Below are 21,528 nucleotides of genomic sequence, written 5' to 3' on the forward strand. Positions count from 1 at the left end.
GAGTAGCAAGGGAGGGAACGGGGGGGGGGAAATGCGTCCAGTGCTGTAAAGTGGTAAGAGGGAAGGCTGCAGAGAAGTGTGGGCTGGGTTAAATGGACACTTAAAAAGAAGCTTGCTTCGGCTTCTGTGCATTTCACTCGCAGCCAGGTTGGGAGAATAAGAAGGGAGCAGCGGAGTGGATGAGACAACAGCTCCAGGGGGAAGGTGTACTCTCACTTCATTGATGCAAATGTATTTTTAGCTCTTCTTTCCAACTCTTCCTACTCTCTACACATTTTTCTCCTCCACTCTTTCTTTGGTGGAGGCTAGCCATGGGCACTGGCGTGGACAGGTTTCTGTGGTCAGTGGTACTGCTGCTGCCAGTCTTGGGACTCTCTGAGGCTCTGCCAGCAAACTGGATGCCAGGGGAATATCAGAACACCATGGCTGATGCTCTGAAGTTCCTCAGCGACTACAACAGCACTGCTGAGGAGGTGTTATTCTTCAGCGTCTCTGCCAGCTGGAACTACAACACCAACATCACGACCCACAACTCCGAGCTTCAGGTAGGACAACTCCTGGAGTTTTGAGCTTAGAGGGTGACCTTTCTCTCACACTGGTATGAAATTGGCCCATTTAGATCTGTTCTTGCCAGCATTGGCACCACGTCACCACAAATGCATGCATGGACAAGGGTTTCTGTGGAGCTGAGCCCTGCTTGATTTGGAGATCATGCCTATTCATCTCTCTCCAGAATGACATGCTTTGTTTCCTTCCAATGCAACTCAGTTTGTGGGTTACTGGAAATATAAAACCGATCTGTATGCCTGTGGTGCAAACGGCTTCAAGTTTTGAATACATTTCTAGGGGGACTTGCATGCTATTATGTTGGCTATTCATTTGTTCTAACTCTGTTTTATGATGTTTTCTGCTTAATACAGTTTGTCCAGATGCTACAAAATGCAGTTTAACATGCACTATAGTCTTTATGGTCCAATGTTCAGGCTTTTAAAGGACATTAATAGCAGATTGGAATGATTTTATAGTTTCATCTCAACATATGCTTGAGAAACATTTGCATAAACATAGACGAGGCAGAAAGGACACAGGCAGTTAAGCAGGAGAAGAGTACAGTGAGGCAATATATTGCAGGAGCCAATGTAACTGTAGAGGTGTTAGAGAGTGTTTACTTGCCTTCAGGGCACAAGAGTCAATGCACACATATTCATGGACATGTGTGAACAACGCAATCTTATTCTGTCACATAAAAACTTGTGAAAGCAAATTGTCCAACCGACACACTTACAGCAAAGCCTCTGGATTTTTTTCCGCATGTGCTTGTACAGCTGTCACAACAAGATTTCAATACACTATTCAGGCTTTGGTCTCTCCTCACATATTGAACAGGCATATCGATGCGGCCCCCACCACACCAGTGTCAACAGGGTCAGGCTGCAGAACATGTTCTGCTCTCCAGAATGTGTCTGGGATGTAAGGTGAAAGATGAGCGGGGATTGTAGTTGTAATGTATGAGCACGGAGAGTTCAAAGATGGGATCAAAGTGGATCAGAGTGCTAAGCTCCATCTAACCTGGCAGCCAGGGGAGAGCATGGCAATTCAGCCTGACAGAGAAATGTTCTAATGTTGGCATTCCACTTATGATGCACTGTAAATCTATTACATCACACTGAAATTATTAGAATAAAGTGGCATTTTTAAATACATAACATGTGCACTACACACACACACACACACACACACACACACACACACACACACACACACACACACACACACACACACACTTCCTACTCTGCCAGTTTCAGAGGTGAGGGTGATTTGGTCTCGGTGCAAATGAGGCTCACATTAGACGGGTAGAAGAATAAATTGTATGAGGATCGGTTCACAAGCTACTAATCAAGCTGAATAAAACCCAATGAGAGTGGATATTAATGGCTGGTGTCTTTTGAACGCCAGAATGAAATACCAACTGTCGTCAAGTGTCAGCATCAGACCTGAGGCTCATTTCGCTGCATGCTGCCAGCTTTTTCCCGTGACTTGAATTTGAAGTTTGAGAACTACCTTAAAGTAAAGACTTTCATTTTAAAATACTATAAATCAATTTTGGAAACATTTTGTTACCCAAAAAATAATTCTAAGGAAAGGAAGATTAAAGGTCCCATATCATGCTCATTTTCAGGATCATACTTGTATTTTGGGTTTCTAGTAGAAAATGTTTACATGCTTATGTTCAAAAAACATGATTTTTCTCGTACTGTCTGTCTGACTATACCTGTATTCACCCTCTGTCTGAAATGCTCCATTTTAGTGCCTTTCTCTTTCTCGTTTCTGTGGCTTCTTCATCTGTGCTCTTATGGCGCTTACCCTAGTACCAGTAGAGCCACTCGGCTCAACTTGACCGCGGTGCCCCGTCCTCCTTTTTCCATTGCAGATTTAGTACCGCCTCATGCCTGAGGTGAGCGTGGCTGGTCGTCATAGCGACGCCGCAGGAAAACTGCCATGACCTAACGTGACACACACAGAATGTCGAAGGTGTGTTGCCACAGCCAGAAGACAAATTTTGTTTCAAACAAGCTGGAGGCAGCAAAAAAAACACACCGCTGGCTAAACTATTTAAAAATGGCGGGTTTGTTCAGGACACCCCCGTCTGTCGCTAGCAATGATGACGCAGTGATTAGTGACGATTCCCTCCGACCAATCAGTAGTCTGCAGATTTTCACGTCACCTTTTGGTTATCGCTTGGAAACTCGACGGAGGTGATACTAAAAAAGGACCTGTTGGCAGGTACCAGGGACTTTTTTTCATAATGGAAAACCGAAAAAGGCGAGTCGAGCAGGTACCATGTAATGGAAAAATGCCATTAGAGTCTCTTTGTCATTGCAGCCGGGGAATGACTTTAACTGCACTTTAGCGGAACTGAATATGGGCTGTGTGCATTTCTCTGGGATTGAGCGTGATGACACTTTGACAGTATTTATATAGGAACTTGACTTGCTTTATAATCAATAAAGACATGGAAATCTCACTTTTTACCATGAGACCTTTAAAAAGTTAACAATCCAACAATTCCAACTCATTTTGGAATTATACTCATACAAAAGTGTTGCTTTCACGTCCAGTTATCAATTGTACACATACAGGTTATGTGTTCAAAGTGTAAATTTGTTAATGGAGAAGTTACTGTAACCTTACAAATTACAACACTCAATGCAGCTTGTATAACCAAAAAAGAAATGAGGGAAAGAAAACCAGAAAAAAAAATGCATTTCAGCCTTGCAGTATCTTTATTGTGTTTCTTTGAGAATGATTATCTGGGTGGATTGATGGGTGTAGGCAGGCTGGAAAAAATAATTGAGAAAAAGACTGAGAGATTGAGAGGAAGAGCACAAAGGTCAGAGTTAATACTTCAACTCACTGTCACCAGTGTTCCCATCCTGCAGTCTGTAATTATAGAGAAGGCTGGGAGAAAGAGACAGATAAGAAAGGCCTCAATGAAACATTACTAGAATGAAGTTACTGTTTGATGGTTACCTTAACATTAGTGTGTGTGTGTGTGTGTGTGTGTGTGTGTGTGTGTGTGTGTCCATGTATTTCCAATTTCCCCAAGCTATTTACAGTGTGATGTCCTAACTTTAACATGACACATATGGTTGTAACAGTAAAAACATGTTTTCTTAGGACAATAAAATGTTAACAGTGCAGCATATAAACATAGTGCTGTAACAATACAGCTGTAGTTCATCATTTTGAATAGGAGCAAATCATTGTGACAGATACTATCCATGCAATGTTCCACAACAGCCTTGACTCCATTGACTCTCCCAGCACTGTCAATGGATACCGAGAACGCCTATGTTCATGACCTTCCAGAGTGCCATAAAGAAAAGCTCCTGAGATTCAGTACTGAATGTGTACTTGAGCATTGACAAATGCATTTTTCAAAAATGTTATCCTTGAGCTAGGGTTGTTTCGCTGCTCCAGTAGACAGGCAGAGCACTGCATTGATCCCAGAGGGAAGATGTGTTGGTACAGAACGGAACCCATGACTCAAGTGGAGACATGTTGTAGGTATAGGAGTTAGATAACAAGAGTGTGCATCCACGCTAGCTGATATTGGTCATTGTTAAAGGGGCTGTTCTTGATATTCAGAACATTAATATAGCCGCAAAATAGGATTTGTTATGTAAAGATATAGTGGAGTAATGGCTTCCTGAGCAGAGAATGAAATCTCACTCCCTCTGTGTGTTGTAATCCGAACTTCTCTGTTTGTTTTGATAGCCGCTCCGAGGGTGCGTGCATGTAGATGTGAAAAAAACAATAGAAGTTTCACGTATTTGGGAACGGTCTATGTATTTCAAGTACTGCCCCAGGTAAACCAAATTATTGGACAAATAAAAATGTTTACCTGATGATGGCTTTAAGATTAAAAGTCATGAGATCACCAAAAATTCACCGAGACCCAGCACTACAAAAAATTATGTTCCTATACATCTAAACTGTATTCTCAATAACGTTTAGAGGAAAATGTCATTCTCCCAGTTTATCACAAATACATTTCTAAGCCACACGAGATGTTCACCTAGGAGACCACTTTTTGTAACCACCCGTACGACATCAAAAGTCAACTTACGTAACCTTCTTAACCCTTAAGTTGTGTAACAAACATACTTATTTTAACCCAAACCATGATTTTTTCCTCAACCTAACAATGTAATGTAATGGACAATTCCGCTTCCAACCTGTAGGGGGAGCAAAGTGGGAAAAGTTCTCTAGTGTTGTAGTCAGGGGATCACAGAAGTTGGTAGGATACCACTAACATTATGACAATCCATCCAATAGTACATGTATGCATGTGTAATGACAAACTGATGTATATTAAAGAATCTGAGCTTCCTAAAAAATAGAATCGGTCTTGTTCCCTGTCCATTAGGCCCAGCAAATAATTAAATCTGTATGAGTATTTTAGTTCTCTTAATGTCCACCATCATTTCCTCCTTCATCTTGGCCACACTGAGCTGAAGGTGATTCCTCCCACACCACTCAACAAAGGTGTCCACCATGTCCCAACGTACTCTCATTGCTTCCCACTTTCTGACGCACATCGATAAAAAAAAATAACTAACAACACAGGAAAATAATGCTGTGGCCCTCGCTTGGTTATAAAAACACGCTTTAAGACATTAAGAAGCTAAATGACTGATGCTACATAGTCATTTAGCCCTTCTTGGCATGCCTTTTAAATTTCAGGTTGTTGTTTCTGAGTAACCAATATATCATTATCATTCACTTCTTCTTGTCTTTAGGTAAAGGCATCCCTGGAAGAGCAGGCCTTCTCCTCAGCGTGGGGGTTAAAGGCCAAGGAGGTCTTCTCTCGTGAGCTTCTCAACTCTCTTCCTGACCCTGACAAGAAACTGATGGAAAAGATCATGTTGCTGGGAGTTGCCAACCTGCCCCAGGAAGACAGAGAGGAGGTTTGTTTCTGTTTCACATCTTTTCTTTTTTATGTATGTTTTATTGACCGTTTCACATTTCATAAAGGAAAATGTGTTGTGGAAGATGTGTCCTGTCACTGTATTAGTTCTGACCTCTTTTTAACAAGAAAGACTGACTTCAAATCTCTTTTCTTGCCTCCAGTATAACACAATTCTCAGCACTATGGACAATATTTATTCAACAGCCAAGGTGGAACCAGCACCGAATGTAAGCTGGAGCCTGGAACCTGGTTAGTAAATATTGCATAACGGATCAGTTTGAGGCATAAATTATATAATACAAATGCTTTGGAGTTATTTGAAAGAAATAGGATCAGTGCAATGTTGAGCATTATGAAACACAACAATGTGGATGGGGAGTCTAGAAAGAAAAACAGTTGTAATTAGTGGTTAAGATCTTATCTGCTCTTGGAAAAGTAACAGGATGGGCACAATTACTTCATAGAGGACTCCAAAGGAAGCGTTGTGGATGTGACCATTAGTGTTGAGTAAAAAGCTATGGAAGCTTTTACCTTTGAACGCTGCCGGCATGCGAACTATGGCTCTGTGTTTTTTCAGCAACAACTGCCAAAACACGCTTTTACAAAAACAATTATTTCTACTTAAATTATTACTCATAAAAATGAATTAGCTAATTTACTGTTGTTATGTAAAGTCCCCATAATGATTACATAGTTTGTTAGTCTTGGAAACAATAAAAAGGTGGAACAGGGTTATTCAAAGTATGTGGTGCAAATCACATGGTGTTATTATAATAACAAACAGACTGTCAACAATCACTTTTTCCACTAACCCAACCTTCCTTAGTTGTCTTCAACTGTCTTGTTCTCTTTACCTTTGTTTCCTACTTCTGGCATTTTGAAGATAAATGTTGTTTTACATGATGCTCAGACTATGATGGAGTTGTCATAACTCAAAGATAATCTCTTGAATAATGCGTCTGTTCTGTCCTTTTCCTGCTAAGAGAGCATGAAGTTATCTAAACACCAATACATCTTGATTGTTTTAGGACAAACTTACAGCTTTTGCTTTTGAGTTATACTTTTTTGTCTGTGCACCAGTTTAGCCTCTCTTTATTTTACATGCTTTTCTTATGACTGAGAGTGGGATTTTTTTTTCATTTTTGCAGAGCTCACAAAAATCATGGCCAACTCCAGGAGCTACAAGAGGCTGCTGTACGTGTGGGAGGCCTGGCACAATGAATCAGGTGTACCTCTTAGGAAGTACTACCCCAGGTTTGTGGAGCTCAGCAACAAAGCCTCTGTTGCCGACGGTAAGAATCCCCCTTCACCTTTGACATTGAGAGCACAAGGTTCATAATGCTACAAATAAGTAATTAATTTAATGATAATGACGTAACAATAGAACAAGGAGAGTAAAGGAGTAGAAATGTCTGATAGAGGAAGGGAAAGAGCAAGAAAGAGAGTGAAAAATAGAGAAATTAACATTTTATTCTATTTAGGGTTTACGGACACTGGAGATGACTGGCGCTCTTCGTATGAGTCTAAGACCTTTGAGAAGGATATAGAAGAACTCTACAGGACCATTGAACCCCTCTACCAGAACCTGCATGCCTTTGTGCGCCGCCAGCTCTACAACCAGTACGGTCCCAAGTACATCAACCTTAAAGGACCCATCCCTGCCCACCTGCTCGGTACAACTGAACATATGATCATATGTTGCTAACAAACTGTACACTGTCTGCTGACAAGAGCAATGAATATGTGCTGCAGGACATATATAAATTTGATAATAAGGGACTGTAGGAATATTATTAGAGGGGAAGTAAGGTTAGAAAAGCAGTGGGGGTTTCTCTTTTCTAAAATGGAGGGGGGGCGGCTGATTTTTTGGGAGTGCAAGGGAGGGTGTTTAATTTTCCCATGCCCCAGATTTTATTTCCCCCTTGTGAATTTACTGTAAAGTTGAACAGTTACATCAAAATTGTTGCATGAAAAAAATGCCATGTGTGTACATCATGGATGCATTTTGCCATACACAGAGGACAAAATCCATGTTTCTTTATCAGGGGTTTATTTTGTAGTAACTGTGGGACCAAAATGCCAGCTTCAAGAAACACAAATTGTGGATCTTTGCAGTTAATGTTTGAGCATTATCTATCTGAAGAGTGTGCCATTTCTTTTCCCTTGCTAAAAATTTCCGTCATTTTATTCTGCATTACATAAATCCATAATGTAATTCCACACCCCCCCAAATAACTTTCATACAGTCCCTAGCATAAACAATCATTAGTTAATAAAAGCCTGGGAAATCATCAAAGATGTAATCACACATGCCAGGGACGATACAGTATTAAGATGCCAAAACACTATGGCAAGTCATTTTGTGTGCTTATCACATTACTGTGAGTGAGCGGAGTATCCCATAACAATGCCCATATTGCTGCTTAAGTGTGTTTTCTTCTTCACTCTCAGGGAATATGTGGGCCCAGACTTGGAACAATATTTATGGCATGATGATCCCATTTCCTGACAAACCAAACTTGGATGTAACTGGTGAAATGGGCAGACAAGTAAGTATGGGGGCAAGATTTTGTGCCACTGGGATGGATTGTAGTAAAAGATAATTCTATTGGTCTTGCAGACAGTAACCTTAAGTATCTCATTTCTCATTAATCCAACTCTTTCTCTGCTTTTAGGTGATTATAGTTTTGTCAGATAGCATTGAGCTGAATTGTGACTTCTCCACAGGGCTATAATGCCACGCACATGTTTCGTGTGGCCGAGGAGTTCTTCACGTCTCTGGGTTTAGACGAGATGCCCGAGGAGTTCTGGGATGGATCCATGCTGGTGAAGCCTGATGGTCGAGAAGTGGTGTGCCATGCGTCTGCCTGGGACTTCTACAACCGCAAAGACTTCAGGTAAAATTGTGAGCTATTTAGTGAGATATAGTTACATTTAATTCATTGCCAACTTAACTGCTCATTTTGTTGATAAAACATAATAAATCAAAGTAATTTCATCCTTTTTAGGATCAAGCAGTGCACCACAGTGACGATGGAGCAGCTCTTTACTGTGCACCATGAGATGGGGCACGTCCAGTATTACCTGCAGTACAAGGACCAGCCTGTGGGCTACCGTCGCGGAGCCAACCCCGGTTTTCACGAGGCTATTGGGGATGTTTTGTCTCTCTCTGTTTCCACACCCAAACATCTGAAAACCATTAATCTGCTGGAAACTGTGACCTCTGACCCTGGTAAGGAGACTAAGACAGAAATAAATCCAAGCCAATGAAATACCATCCCATAGCGCACATGTGCCAATTTAATTAAATGAGTTCTAAAATATTGTAAAATTTGTGTTTCTGCATTGTGTTTCTCCAGAAACTGATACCAACTACCTGTTAAAAATGGCTCTGGAGAAGATAGCCTTCCTTCCCTTTGGCTACCTCATTGACCAGTGGAGATGGGGTGTGTTCAATGGAGACACACCTCCAGAGCGCTACAACGCTGACTGGTGGCACCTCCGGTAGGCTTTTATACACAGGCTATACTTACAAGATATGTCACGTTGAAGGAAAGTTAAAAAATTTTGGGAAGCGTAATTATTATTTACTTTCTTGCTGTGATTAAGACTGAGAGTGGTATCAATCTTCCCATCTATTAGCATAATATGAAGCTACTGCTAGCTCTTGCCCACCGTTTCAGTCTTCATGCTAAGCTAAGCTATCCGGATAGCAATTGTCTGTTGTTTGACTCTTTAGACATGTGTTGAGAAAATTATTTATAAAAAATTATATAAACCTAAACATGCTGATTATTAGCATTCTCGCTTATTTGATGTCATGTTTGTGTGAAAGTCCAATATTCACTGTCTTTTAGCTCTGTTTTTGGACTCTACCTTTTCCTGATATCTGTCTCTGTAGCTGCTAAACGCTCCACTATGTTCACCAGCAAGTCACTAAATTTGTCTGTCAGATGATCATTCTCTGTAGGTTCACCTGCGGCCTCTTTCACATTGTCACATAGACAGAGGTGGAAAAAGTACTAAAATATTGTACTCAAGTAAAAGTACCAATACTTTGATGAAATATTACTCAAGTACAAGTAAAAATACCTATCTGAAAAATTACTTAAATTTAAAATGTACTTTAAGTAAAAGTTACTTAGTTACATAAAAATAAATGTAAAAAGGGGCGGGGGGATCTCTCCCATGTAGTGAAAATATGACAAGGGGTCATAAAGCCAAAACTATTTTCGTTTTAATTAAAGATAAATCTATACAAATATATACATATGTAAAAACAACATATCACATGTCACACATGACATTTAAGACTCTTAGAAAGGTATAACGTGCAATTTTAGTTCAGACCATCCCATAAAACGTTTTTAAACCATCAACTGAAAGTGAAAGTACCATTGTGAGTTCTGAGGGCCATCCCTTTCTTCACAAACATAAACAACAGTTATAATGCAAATCAAGGCCAAATCACGTGTTTTGACTCCATAATTGGGTTAGACCCTAATGTTCACAGCCCAGACTAGCAGCTAGCTTCTACACACCTAAGTAGCCCGTATGAGCTAATTAGATGTAGTATGTGAATTAATTTAGCTAGTCTCCAACATAGGCTACGTTGTCCTATGGAAGGGGTGGGCAATTCATTTTCCCACATGAGAATCAGGCACTGTTGTGGAGGGCCGAACCAATAGCTTTACATTGACCTTGTCAGTTAATGACTGATATTCCATAACCACTTTACAGCTAGCGAGACTGAACAAATCCCAGCTGCAACAGATTAAGTCAAGATGCTCCGTAGTAAGAGTAGAAGACTGTGTGTGTGTGTGTGTGTGTGTGTGTGTGTGTGTGTGTGTGTGTGTGTGTCATCATCATTAATAGGCTGAATAACTTTCCAACTAACGTCTTAGTTACTGTATGTATCCAGCGCATGTCAGTGTTTTCTAAATCTAATTGTCTTATTTCATTTTAAAGGACAAAATATCAAGGCATCTGTCCACCCACCAGGCGTACAGAGGATCACTTTGATCCTGGTGCAAAATACCACATCCCTGGAAACACGCCATACATCAGGTAGCATTCTGTTCCAGCCACGCTACTACGTAATGGTTGACACACTAAGGCATGATATTTTCACGACATGTAGTTAATATTTTCCTAGCTGTCTGATTAGCTTCACTGCTACAGACTTAAAGATTTCAATTCCAGAATATGCCTAAAAGGACCTGTGTTTGTGTACGTGCCTGCACATACATCTAAGGGCACCAGGGAAATACAGTATGTGAATAAGGTCAATTTAATGAACATGCAAGAATGGCTGGTGATCTGGGAGTTAAAGTATTGTGTGTAGTAACTGGACTCAATTACTAGCACTTGAGTGTGGGTTTACACAATGCAAAAACCCTACAATAACAGGAAGCTTCTAAAAGAAAAGCCTCTGACCCCAGCTGGTTTCTTTAACAATGTGGGGACTGACGGATAGTCAAACACACACATACTTAAACAAGCAAACACATTTTTTTGTAGTGGTTACTGAAACACACACTTACAACATTGTTATCATCTAAGCTTAGGGGTAATTTTTTGTTTTGTACTATTCTAGTCAGTGTATTGAAGTATAAAAGATTTTTGATGGTCTTTACCAAAAAGTAGTCCTTTTTGACTTTTAATTAAATATTGTTGAACATTTTGAAAGGTAGTAAGATGCAATTCTTTCCCTGCAGGTATTTTGTTAGCTTCATCCTGCAGTTCCAGCTTCACGAAAAACTGTGCGCGGCAGCCAATCACACGGGTCCCTTGCACACATGTGACATCTACCGCTCCAAAGAAGCAGGGGCCATTTTAAAGTATGTGATGTGATTGGGTCTCTATTGTTTATTACACAGAGCATGAATAATGGGTTTAGGGAAGCAGTGAAGGTGTAATACAATTTCATTCTACTTTCTCCAGGAAAATTCTCCAGGCTGGCTCTTCCCAACCTTGGCCTAATGTGCTCCAGGAGGCTATAGGGACCAACAAGTTGGATGCCAGCTCACTGATGAAATATTTTGACCCCATTATTAAGTGGCTGGAAAAGCAAAATGTGAATGAGACATTGGGATGGCCTGACTTTAACTGGGTTCCACCAATCCCTGAGGGCTACCCTGAGGATATTGGTAAGAGTTCTGTTCAAAATGAATAGTCAACAAATAGCACAAAAACAGAAGATGAAATACATTAACATTATCTGGGAGGAAAGAATCCAATATAAGAACTATTCTAAATAAATCATGTAAGAAAGTAAAACAATCATATTTATTACTCTAAAATGTGACAAAGACGTGGTGGCTGTGCAGGATGGATTCCATGCGGTGCAGGGGTGTAAACTATTTCTTTAGCCTTGGTAAAATGTTTAGCAGTCTGTTCCAAGATCTTCTCTGCATGCGTGCACACATACAGAAAAGCACAGTTTTCTTATCCTTTGGAAGCAAACGCCTAAAAACATTATAATGATAATAAACACATTTTAATTTAACTAAAATGTGACTGAATTAAGTGGATCTTTATGTACACTATTTCAGCTGACTTGTCCCTCTTCTTGTTTACTCAGACAAGAACACAGATGAGCTTGATGCAAAGACTTTTCTGGACGAGTACAACAGCACAGCTGAGGTGGTGTGGAACGCCTACACCGAGGCCTCCTGGAAGTACAACACCGAAATCAACGAAGCCAATAAGCAGGCGATGGTGAGACCCTCTTGACAGACCGACTCCATTGAGATCACCTTAACATTGTCCAAGCATCATCTATCATCAATCAAACTTGAAGGACTGTTGCATCTTATGTTGATTTTGTGCAACTTGGGTAATCAATAAAATCATTGCTTAATAAATCATGTCAATTAATCACTAAATGATTGAGTCAGTGAGTCACTAATCAACCCATGTATGCATGTATCTCCCTAATTACCCATGTACCTTTCCATCCATCCAATCACCCTGCTTCCACTGACGCATAATACAAATAGATTATTCATGAGTATTCATTATTCCTGTCTAGCTTGAGAAGAACCTGGAGATGTCAGCCCACACCCTGAAGTATGGACAGAAGGCCCGTCAGTACGACACCACTGACTTCCAGGACGGCTCGGTCAAACGCATCATCAAAAAACTCAGCGACATTGAGAGGGCTGCGCTGTCCACAGCAGAACTGGAAGAGGTGTGGAGGAAATGTCTTTCTCTACAATAATAGACAGAAAACCGAGATGTGTTTCTCATAAAAAATCATCAATGCACATGCAATGGGGACCAGAAAAACCAAAACCAAAATGATAGCTCATGCTTATTAAAGGCAAATAATGTAAGTTGCACTTGGTCATGCTGATAGGCATCCGTTGGCTCCAGCTAGCTAACATAATCTAGTAGCAGTAATGATGCTAAGCCAGAATACATAAAGGTAGTTCTTACAGGTGGTGTGTGTCTCAGACCATTAGCAGGCAGCACCAGTTAAAAGCACTAAGCTTCCCTCATACGAGTAACCTTAGCATGCATGAAAATCCTGCTGTTTGCACCAAAATATATCAGACATTGGACATATACAGTGGCCCTCAGAGCTCAACACAGAAAACACATGCCAATAGACAAAAAAACACAAGCAAATTAAGAAAACCCCAATTCAACAATTTGAAGCCTTTTGCTTATTATTAGCATGCCAATTTGACCATACAGCCTGACAAACTTTTGTACTACTCATGAAACAGCCATTAACACACAGTGACTTACCTTAAAACATTCTTCTATTTCATAGTAGCAACCCCACTGAAATGAAATCAGTCCAATGTGTGAATGGGAATGAATGTGGTGGAAAGGCCACAATTATAAAATGAAATTTAGCAAGAGCCAGCCACCATGAACTTGTATGTGATGCCTTCTTCAAACTGTGGCGTTTTAGTGAAGGGGAAAGCTCTTTTTGGACCAGACACAGAGCTCTAGGAGCTGTGCACAAATGAATACATACTGTATGCCAAACAAGTACCAGCCAACTCAAGCACTCAAAAACAAGTAGTAACTGTAGCCATTGTTAAAATGTAAATTAGACATATTGTTCAGTGATTCTCTAATTCATTTTCAGAGTAACTTTTTTCTCTTACATGCCCTTATCCTCTTTCCTCCACCTGAGCGCCATTTAGAAAGCTGGCACATGTATTTACCAAATGTACCAAATGTAATTGCAGATGTTTCAGTGGGATCTAATGTTTGGTGGATGCCTTTACCTTTTCAGTACAACACTCTCCTATCCAACATGGAGACCAAGTACAGTGTGGCTCAGGTGTGCAGAGATAAAGGAACGTGCCATCCACTAGATCCAGGTAAGACTATGAAATACTATATGTGCCAATCCTTATATAAAGACTCCAAAAAATATGAATAATATATAATAATATACAATATGTAATTATTAATGAAGTAAATGTATCATATGTGCAAACAGCAATTTAATAATACTTACCAGATAGTTAATGTCAAATTAAGTATTGGTAATTGAAACATGTAATTATTAGCTACTATGAAATCATGTAATAACTGTTATAGGTGAAATAATTATCACCTTAAGTATTATACAAGAAAAATTGAAACCTCTGAAAATACATGAACGCTCTGCTGCATATTGCAGTATGCAGTAGGTAAAGCTAGTGTAATAAAGACTAGTGTTAGTGTTTAAAGAATGCGCTGTGTTTCAGATCTCCAGAAGATCATGGCAGAGTCCAGGGACTATGACGAACTGTTGTTTGCTTGGAAAGGATGGAGAGATGCTGCTGGCAAAGTGCTTCGCCAGGATTACAAGAGATATGTTGAACTGGCCAACACAGCTGCCACACTCAATGGTATGAATTTAATGAGTAGTTTTACATCTACCTTGAAATTCTCTCTTTGATCTCTTTTGCTTGAAAAATACAAGAATGTGAACCCCGGAGAACAGGGGAGAGCAGTTTAAGAATTTTTTTTACAGTGAGGGCTGTCCACCGTTGCCTACCAGCACCTCTATAGCAACTTATATCTTGTTTGTTTAATCAGTATAAAAACTGAAACCTAAAAACATTATTTTTAATAAATTTAATTTGGTCGGGACCAGTACCTTCCTGGAGTCTCTGCTGTTTGCTTCGACATGGTCCCATCCAAGATGTAGTCTGGCACATAACATCTAACACATACTGTAATTACCTGTGGACAGAAAAATGCTAGCTGTTTTCCCCTGTTCCCAGTCTTTGTGCTGAGATTAGCTAACTGGCTGATCACCGTGACTTCATATTGACCCTACAGAAATGAAAGTAGCTTGCTGGCTTAACCTGAACTCACCATTTAGGATATGTTTTGCTTCAGAAGCAGCTTAAAATGTGTGCATTGCCTACATTACAGAGTTAGAAAATACACCTTATTGATTAATATTTGTATCCTATATTTGTCTATAGGACACTCTGACAATGGGGCTTTCTGGCGTTCCCTGTATGAAACCCCTACCTTTGAGGAAGACCTGGAGGCTCTGTGGAAGGAGCTGGAGCCGCTCTATCAGAATGTGCATGCCTATGTCCGCAGGGCTCTGTACAAAAAGTATGGTTCAAAGCACATCAACCTGAAGGGACCCATTCCTGCTCATTTGCTGGGTAAGTAACAAGAAGGAAGTTTTGGAACTGGTTTTCATAATAAAATATTCGGGGCTACGTTACCTTTAGACACTTTATTTTGATTATACCAGGCTTTCAGGAGTTGAGGTCACAGCAAGCCAAAACCACACTTCAGTCAGTAGTTCAGTTTGGAATTTAAAGGATTCTAACACTCTAGCCCAAACTCTTCTTTTGTGTGGAAGCATACCCCATTCATATTCTGTCATTGGCTGGTAGATGAATTTGGATTAACTCAGGATTTAATTTGCTTTCAGAGGCATAAAGCGTGAGATTGTGTGTGACAGGTCCACATGGTTGGATTGGACTGACTCACAGCCACAAATCCCACTTGGTTTAACACCTGCAGAGCAGAGGATGACTTGCAACATAACTTAAGAAAAAGAATATATGAATGTCTTCTGTCCTTTCAGGCAACATGTGGGCACAGACGTGGTCTGGCATAATGGATTTGGCCATGCCCTACCCGGATGCCACGCAGGTTGACGCCACTCCTGCTATGGTGTCACAGGTGAATTGAGCAAGTTGCACAATGATCACCACTGCACACACGTCCTTGTATACACAAGGACCCCACGCTCACATACACGCTCACACACACACACACACACACACACACACACACACACACACACACACACACACACACACACACACACACACACACACTTGTGCACTCTTCCACCACTTTAGAGGTCAAGGATCTTTGTTTCAGTGACGATGAGACTTGGATACAGTCCAGATTGGAGGCTCTAGCAGAATGAGGATACATACAGAGGATTTTATTGCACTGAGGCATCCATAACTGACATGAAGTGTACATAATACATGACTATACTGTAGTGTATACATATTTTCAAGTGTATGTTACCGCCTTTCCTTTTAGAACCATAATTAGTTTACACTTTGTGCAGTCATCCCTTTTCTAAACATAGCTGTTGCTTTATTCAAAATGTTGAATTTCTCATTGCCTGCAAAACTGTTTACAGTATATATACGCACAATTACATCCACATCTTCACTGGTACTCTTCTTTTCCCGTTCAGGGCTGGAACGCCAGCCGAATGTTCCAGGAATCAGACAAATTTTTCACCTCTTTGGGTCTGCTGCCAATGCCACAAGAGTTCTGGAAAAAATCCATGCTGGAGAAGCCATCTGATGGACGCCAGGTGGTGTGCCACGCCTCTGCGTGGGACTTCTATAACCGAAAAGACTTCAGGTTAATCATTTTATTGAATAGATAGAATAGATATATCTGAATAGATATATTATTGTCAACTATATGGAAGCTGAAGGCATCTGAATTATACTGTTTTTATCTATGTTACAACAGCCATTATTCAAAGTAGAATAACATCAATATACTGGGTGATTCCAAACTTTAAAAATTGTGGTGTATAAGAAGTGCATGGATATAGGTTCTGTGCTGTAATTATGGACTTGTTTGTGTCAACAGGATCAAACAGTGCACTGTTGTGACTATGGATGACCTGATCACGGCGCACCATGAGATGGGCCACGTGCAGTACTTCCTGCAGTACAAAGACCAGCCGGTGTCCTTCCGTGATGGAGCCAACCCCGGCTTCCATGAGGCCATCGGCGATGTGCTAGCCCTGTCTGTTTCCACGCCCAAACATCTGCAGAGCATCGGCCTCCTGGACAAAGTTGAAAACAACCATGGTGACCATGAGTACTGTATAGTTATGTAAAAGCACGTGATTTTATAAACACAGCTCACGATGTGTTTCTGTCCCCTCCTCTAGAGAGCGATATCAACTTCCTGATGAGCATGGCGCTTGACAAAATCGCCTTCTTACCTTTTGGCTACCTGATGGATCAGTGGAGATGGAAGGTATTTGACGGGCGCATCCCATCGACTGAGTACAATAAAGAGTGGTGGAACCTCAGGTAAAGGTCACCAGTGTTTTTTACAATTACAAAATGCAGGTGTTATCATGTAGAACATGTTCATTTAATAATTAAATAAAGGAAAGTGTATCAGTAAGTGGTAGATTGATTGTGTAATAAAGTAATTAATTTGTAAATGAGTTACAATTTTACATTTGCAGAATGAAGTACCAGGGACTGTGCCCACCAGTAACCCGTACTGAGGATGACTTTGACCCAGGTGCAAAGTTCCACATCCCTGCTAACGTGCCTTACGTGAGGTAAAGATTCATGATTCAAAACAACAAACAGGACACCTGATAATTGAGCACAAATAGATTGATAACAGCTTCAAAACACTCCAGTGAACTATGGAAAGATAAGATAAACACGGCTACTCACATGGCAAAAAATAAATAAAGCAATCATTATACAGACTTGACAGTTTTTCTGTTTCCTTCTGGCATTAAAGCAAAGTCATGACAGAACATATTTAATGGTCTTTATCCAGGTACTTCGTCAGCTTCATCATCCAGTTTCAGTTCCACAAGGCTCTGTGTGATGCTGCCAAGCATGTTGGGCCTTTACATACCTGTGATATCTACAAGTCTAAAGAAGCTGGGAAGCTGTTGGGGTTAGTACACGCACGCACACACGCACGCACACACGCACGCACACACGCACGCACACACGCACGCACACACGCACGCACACACGCACGCACTCACGCACTCACGCACTGCAGAACACACTCTTGAAACTGATCCTTGTTTGCTTCGACCTCCCCTCTGACCCTCTCTGTGTTGTTGTTTGCAGTGATGTGATGAAGCTGGGCTTCAGTAAGCCCTGGCCCGAGGCTATGGCCATGATCACCGGCCAGCCCAAAATGAGTGCCCAGCCTCTCATGGAGTATTTCCAACCTCTCATTGAATGGCTGGAGAAAGAGAACAACAAGAATAACGATATTCGCGGGTGGCCCGAGTACGACTGGAAACCTAACGTCTTGGAAAGTACGTCCAAGTCACTCACATAGAAACATGGATAAATGCAGTAGGCATGTAGGCAAGCTTTGATTTTTGTATTTGTATATATGTATTTGATTTATGTAAAATAATAAATATTTGATTTATGTAAAATAAGTTTTCCAATCTCCAAGCCAATTTCGACATACTATACGTAAGTAATCTTAGGTGTGGAGTGTGGACCCTGGCTTTTTTTTTTTTTTTATCACTTTTTTCGACATACAATAATATGGCTTTTTTTGACATACTATACTATGGCTATTTTATAACTTCTTTTGAGATACTATACTATGACTTTTTAACACTCTCTTCGACATACAATACTATGGGTATTTTATCACCAATCCATGAAAAAAGTGATTAAAAAGCCATAATATAGAATGTCGAAAAAAGTGATAGTATAGTATTTTCAAAAAAGTGATGAAAAATCCAAACTATCTTAGGTGGCAGTAGTTAAGTCTATAGGGAGTTGGGTTGAGAAGTGGAAGGTTGGTCACTTTTGTCGACATACTATACTATGGCTTTTTTTCCACTTTTTTCGACATGCTATACTATGACTTTTTTAACTTTTTTTGACATACAAAACTATAGCTTTTTTCGACATACTATAATATGGCTGTTTTCGACATACTATACTATGGCTTTTTCATCACTTTTTTCGATATACAATACTATAACTTTTTTATCACTGTTTTCAACATACTATACTATGACATTTATTTGCTTTTTTTCGACATATTAAACCATGGCTATTTTATCACCAATCCATGAAAAATAGCTAAAAAGCCACATTATAGTATGTCGAAAAAAGTGATAGTATGTTATTACTATGGCTGTTTTCGACATACTATACTATGGCTTTTTTTATCACTTTTTTCGACATGCTATACTATGGCTTTTTTTGACATACTATACTATTGGCTGTTTTCGACATCCTATACTATGTATATAATATTTTATCACTATTTTCGACATGCTATATTAGGACTTTTTTCACTTTTTTCGACATACAATTCTATGGCTGTTTTCGACATACTATACTATGGCTTTTTTCATCACTTTTTTCGACATGCTATACTATGGCTATTTTATCACTGTTTTCAACATACTATACTATGACTTTTTTTGCATTTTTTGGACACAGAACACTATGGCTTTTTTTGACATACTATACTATGGCTGTTTTCGACATACTATACTATGGCTATTTTATCACTGTTTTCGACATGCTATATTAGGACTTTTTTTGACATACTACCATGGCTATTTTGTCACCAATCCATGAAAAAGTGATAAAAAATCGTATGGTATTTTCAAAGAGGTGATGAAGGATTGTTTGGAATTAGCTCAGTCTATAAGGAGTTGAGTTGGGAAGGGGAGAGTTGATGGTTCAAATCCTTCTATCTATGAAAGTGTGTCATGGCTTTTTTATCACTTATTTTGACGTAATATACCCTGGCTTTTTAATCACTTTTTTTCGACATACAATTCAAAGGCATACTATATTACTATTTTATCACTGTTTTCAACATACTATACTATGACTTTTTTTTTGCACTTTTCTGGACACAGAACACTATGGCTTTTTTCGACATAGTATACTATAGCTTTTTTAACACTTTTTTTCGACATACTATACTATGGCTTTTTTCATCACTCTTTTCGACATGCTATATTATGACTTTTTTAACACTTTTTTCGACATAGAATTCTAAGGCTTTTTTTCGACATACAATACTATGGCTATTTTTGACATACTATACTATGGCTTTTTTCATCACTTTTTTTGGCATGCTATACTATGGCTTTTTTGACATACTATACTATGGCTTTTTTATCACTATTTTCAACATACTAAACTATGACTTTTTTATCACTGTTTTCAACATACAATACTGTGACTTATTTTTTGAACTTTTTCGACAGACTATGCTATGGCTTCTTTATCACTGTTTTCGATATACTATATGATGGCTTTTTAATCACTTTTTTTCGACATACTATACTATGACTTTTTTAACACTTTTTTTGACAAACAATTCTAAGGCTTTTTTCGACATACTATACTATGGCTTTTTTATCACTTTTTTTCGATATACTATACTATGGCTGTTTTGGACATACTATACTATGGCTTTTTTCGACATACTATGCTATGGCTATTTTATCACTGTTTTCAACATACTATACTATGAGTTTTTTATGCACTTTTTTCGACATACTATGCTATAGCTTTTTTATCACTTTTTTCTACATACTATACTATGGCTTTTTTGACATACTATACTATGGCTTTTTTATCACTTTTTTCGACATACTATACTATGGCTGTTTTCAACATACAATACTATGACTTATGTTTTGCACTTTTTTCGACATACTATGCTATAGCTTTTTTATCACTTTTTTCGACATACTATACTATGGCTTTTTTGACATACTATACTATGGCTTTTTTATCACTTTTTTCGACATACTATACTATGGCTGTTTTCAACATACAATACTATGACTTATTTTTTGCACTTTTTTCGACATACTATGCTATAGCTTTTTTATCACTTTTTTCGACATACAATACTCTGGCTTTTTTATCACTGTTTTCGATATACTATATGATGGCTTTTTTCATCACTTTTTTCGGCATGCTATACTATGGCTGTTTTCGACATGCTATACTATGGTTATTTTATCACTGTTTTCAACATGCTATATTAGGACTTTTTTCTAATTTTTTCCGACATACTACCATGGCTATTTTGTCACCAATCCATGAAAAAGTGATAGTATGGTATTTTCAAAGAGGTGATGAAGGAGCTACACCATTGTTTGGAATTAGCTCGGTCTATAAGGAGTTGGGTTGGGTTGGGAAGGGGAGGGTTGATGGTTCAAACCCTTCTATCTGCTAAAGTGTGCCATGGCTTTTTTATCACTTATTTCGACATAATATACTATGGCTTTTTTATCACTATTTTCAACATACTAAAGTATGACTTTTTTATCACTGTTTTCGATATACTATACGATGGCTTTTTTATCACTGTTTTCAACATACAATACTGTGACTTATTTTTTGCACTTTTTTGCGACAGACTATGCTATGGCTTCTTTATCACTATTTTCGATATACTATATGATGGCTTTTTAATCACTTTTTTTCAACATACTATACTATGACTTTTTTAACACTTTTTATGACAAACAATTCTAAGGCTTTTTTCGACATACTATACTATGGCTTTTTTTGTCACTTTTTTCAACATACTATGCTATAGCTTTTTTATCACTTTTTTCGACATACTATACTATGGCTATTTTATCACTGTTTTCAACATACTATACTATGAGGTTTTTTTGCACTTTTTTCGACATACTATGCTATAGCTTTTTTATCACTTTTTTCGACATACTATACTATGGCTATTTTATCACTGTTTTCAACATACTATACTATGAGTTTTTTTTGCACTTTTTTCGACATACTATGCTATGG

General features: G+C 39.0%; 1 protein-coding gene across 1 annotated transcript in view; it reads left to right on the forward strand.

Moving 5' to 3' along the window:
• Positions 1-21,528, forward strand: part of ace (angiotensin I converting enzyme (peptidyl-dipeptidase A) 1) — a 31,313-nt gene continuing 9,785 nt past the window's right edge. Inside the window, exons 1-24 of the mRNA XM_028567315.1 lie at positions 1-545; positions 5,304-5,471; positions 5,635-5,722; positions 6,622-6,765; positions 6,955-7,146; positions 7,925-8,022; positions 8,201-8,370; positions 8,482-8,705; positions 8,833-8,977; positions 10,442-10,540; positions 11,191-11,313; positions 11,417-11,622; positions 12,057-12,193; positions 12,507-12,665; positions 13,728-13,815; positions 14,188-14,331; positions 14,917-15,108; positions 15,540-15,637; positions 16,173-16,345; positions 16,583-16,806; positions 16,890-17,034; positions 17,196-17,294; positions 17,525-17,647; positions 17,830-18,023. Coding sequence (XP_028423116.1) covers positions 312-545; positions 5,304-5,471; positions 5,635-5,722; positions 6,622-6,765; positions 6,955-7,146; positions 7,925-8,022; positions 8,201-8,370; positions 8,482-8,705; positions 8,833-8,977; positions 10,442-10,540; positions 11,191-11,313; positions 11,417-11,622; positions 12,057-12,193; positions 12,507-12,665; positions 13,728-13,815; positions 14,188-14,331; positions 14,917-15,108; positions 15,540-15,637; positions 16,173-16,345; positions 16,583-16,806; positions 16,890-17,034; positions 17,196-17,294; positions 17,525-17,647; positions 17,830-18,023 — 3,667 coding nt within the window. The 5' untranslated portion in view covers positions 1-311. The remainder of the gene's footprint in view (positions 546-5,303; positions 5,472-5,634; positions 5,723-6,621; positions 6,766-6,954; positions 7,147-7,924; positions 8,023-8,200; positions 8,371-8,481; positions 8,706-8,832; positions 8,978-10,441; positions 10,541-11,190; positions 11,314-11,416; positions 11,623-12,056; positions 12,194-12,506; positions 12,666-13,727; positions 13,816-14,187; positions 14,332-14,916; positions 15,109-15,539; positions 15,638-16,172; positions 16,346-16,582; positions 16,807-16,889; positions 17,035-17,195; positions 17,295-17,524; positions 17,648-17,829; positions 18,024-21,528) is intronic.

Source organism: Perca flavescens, chromosome 21 (genome assembly GCF_004354835.1).
Source record: "Perca flavescens isolate YP-PL-M2 chromosome 21, PFLA_1.0, whole genome shotgun sequence".
In the NCBI taxonomy this organism is placed as follows: Eukaryota; Metazoa; Chordata; class Actinopteri; order Perciformes; family Percidae; genus Perca; species Perca flavescens.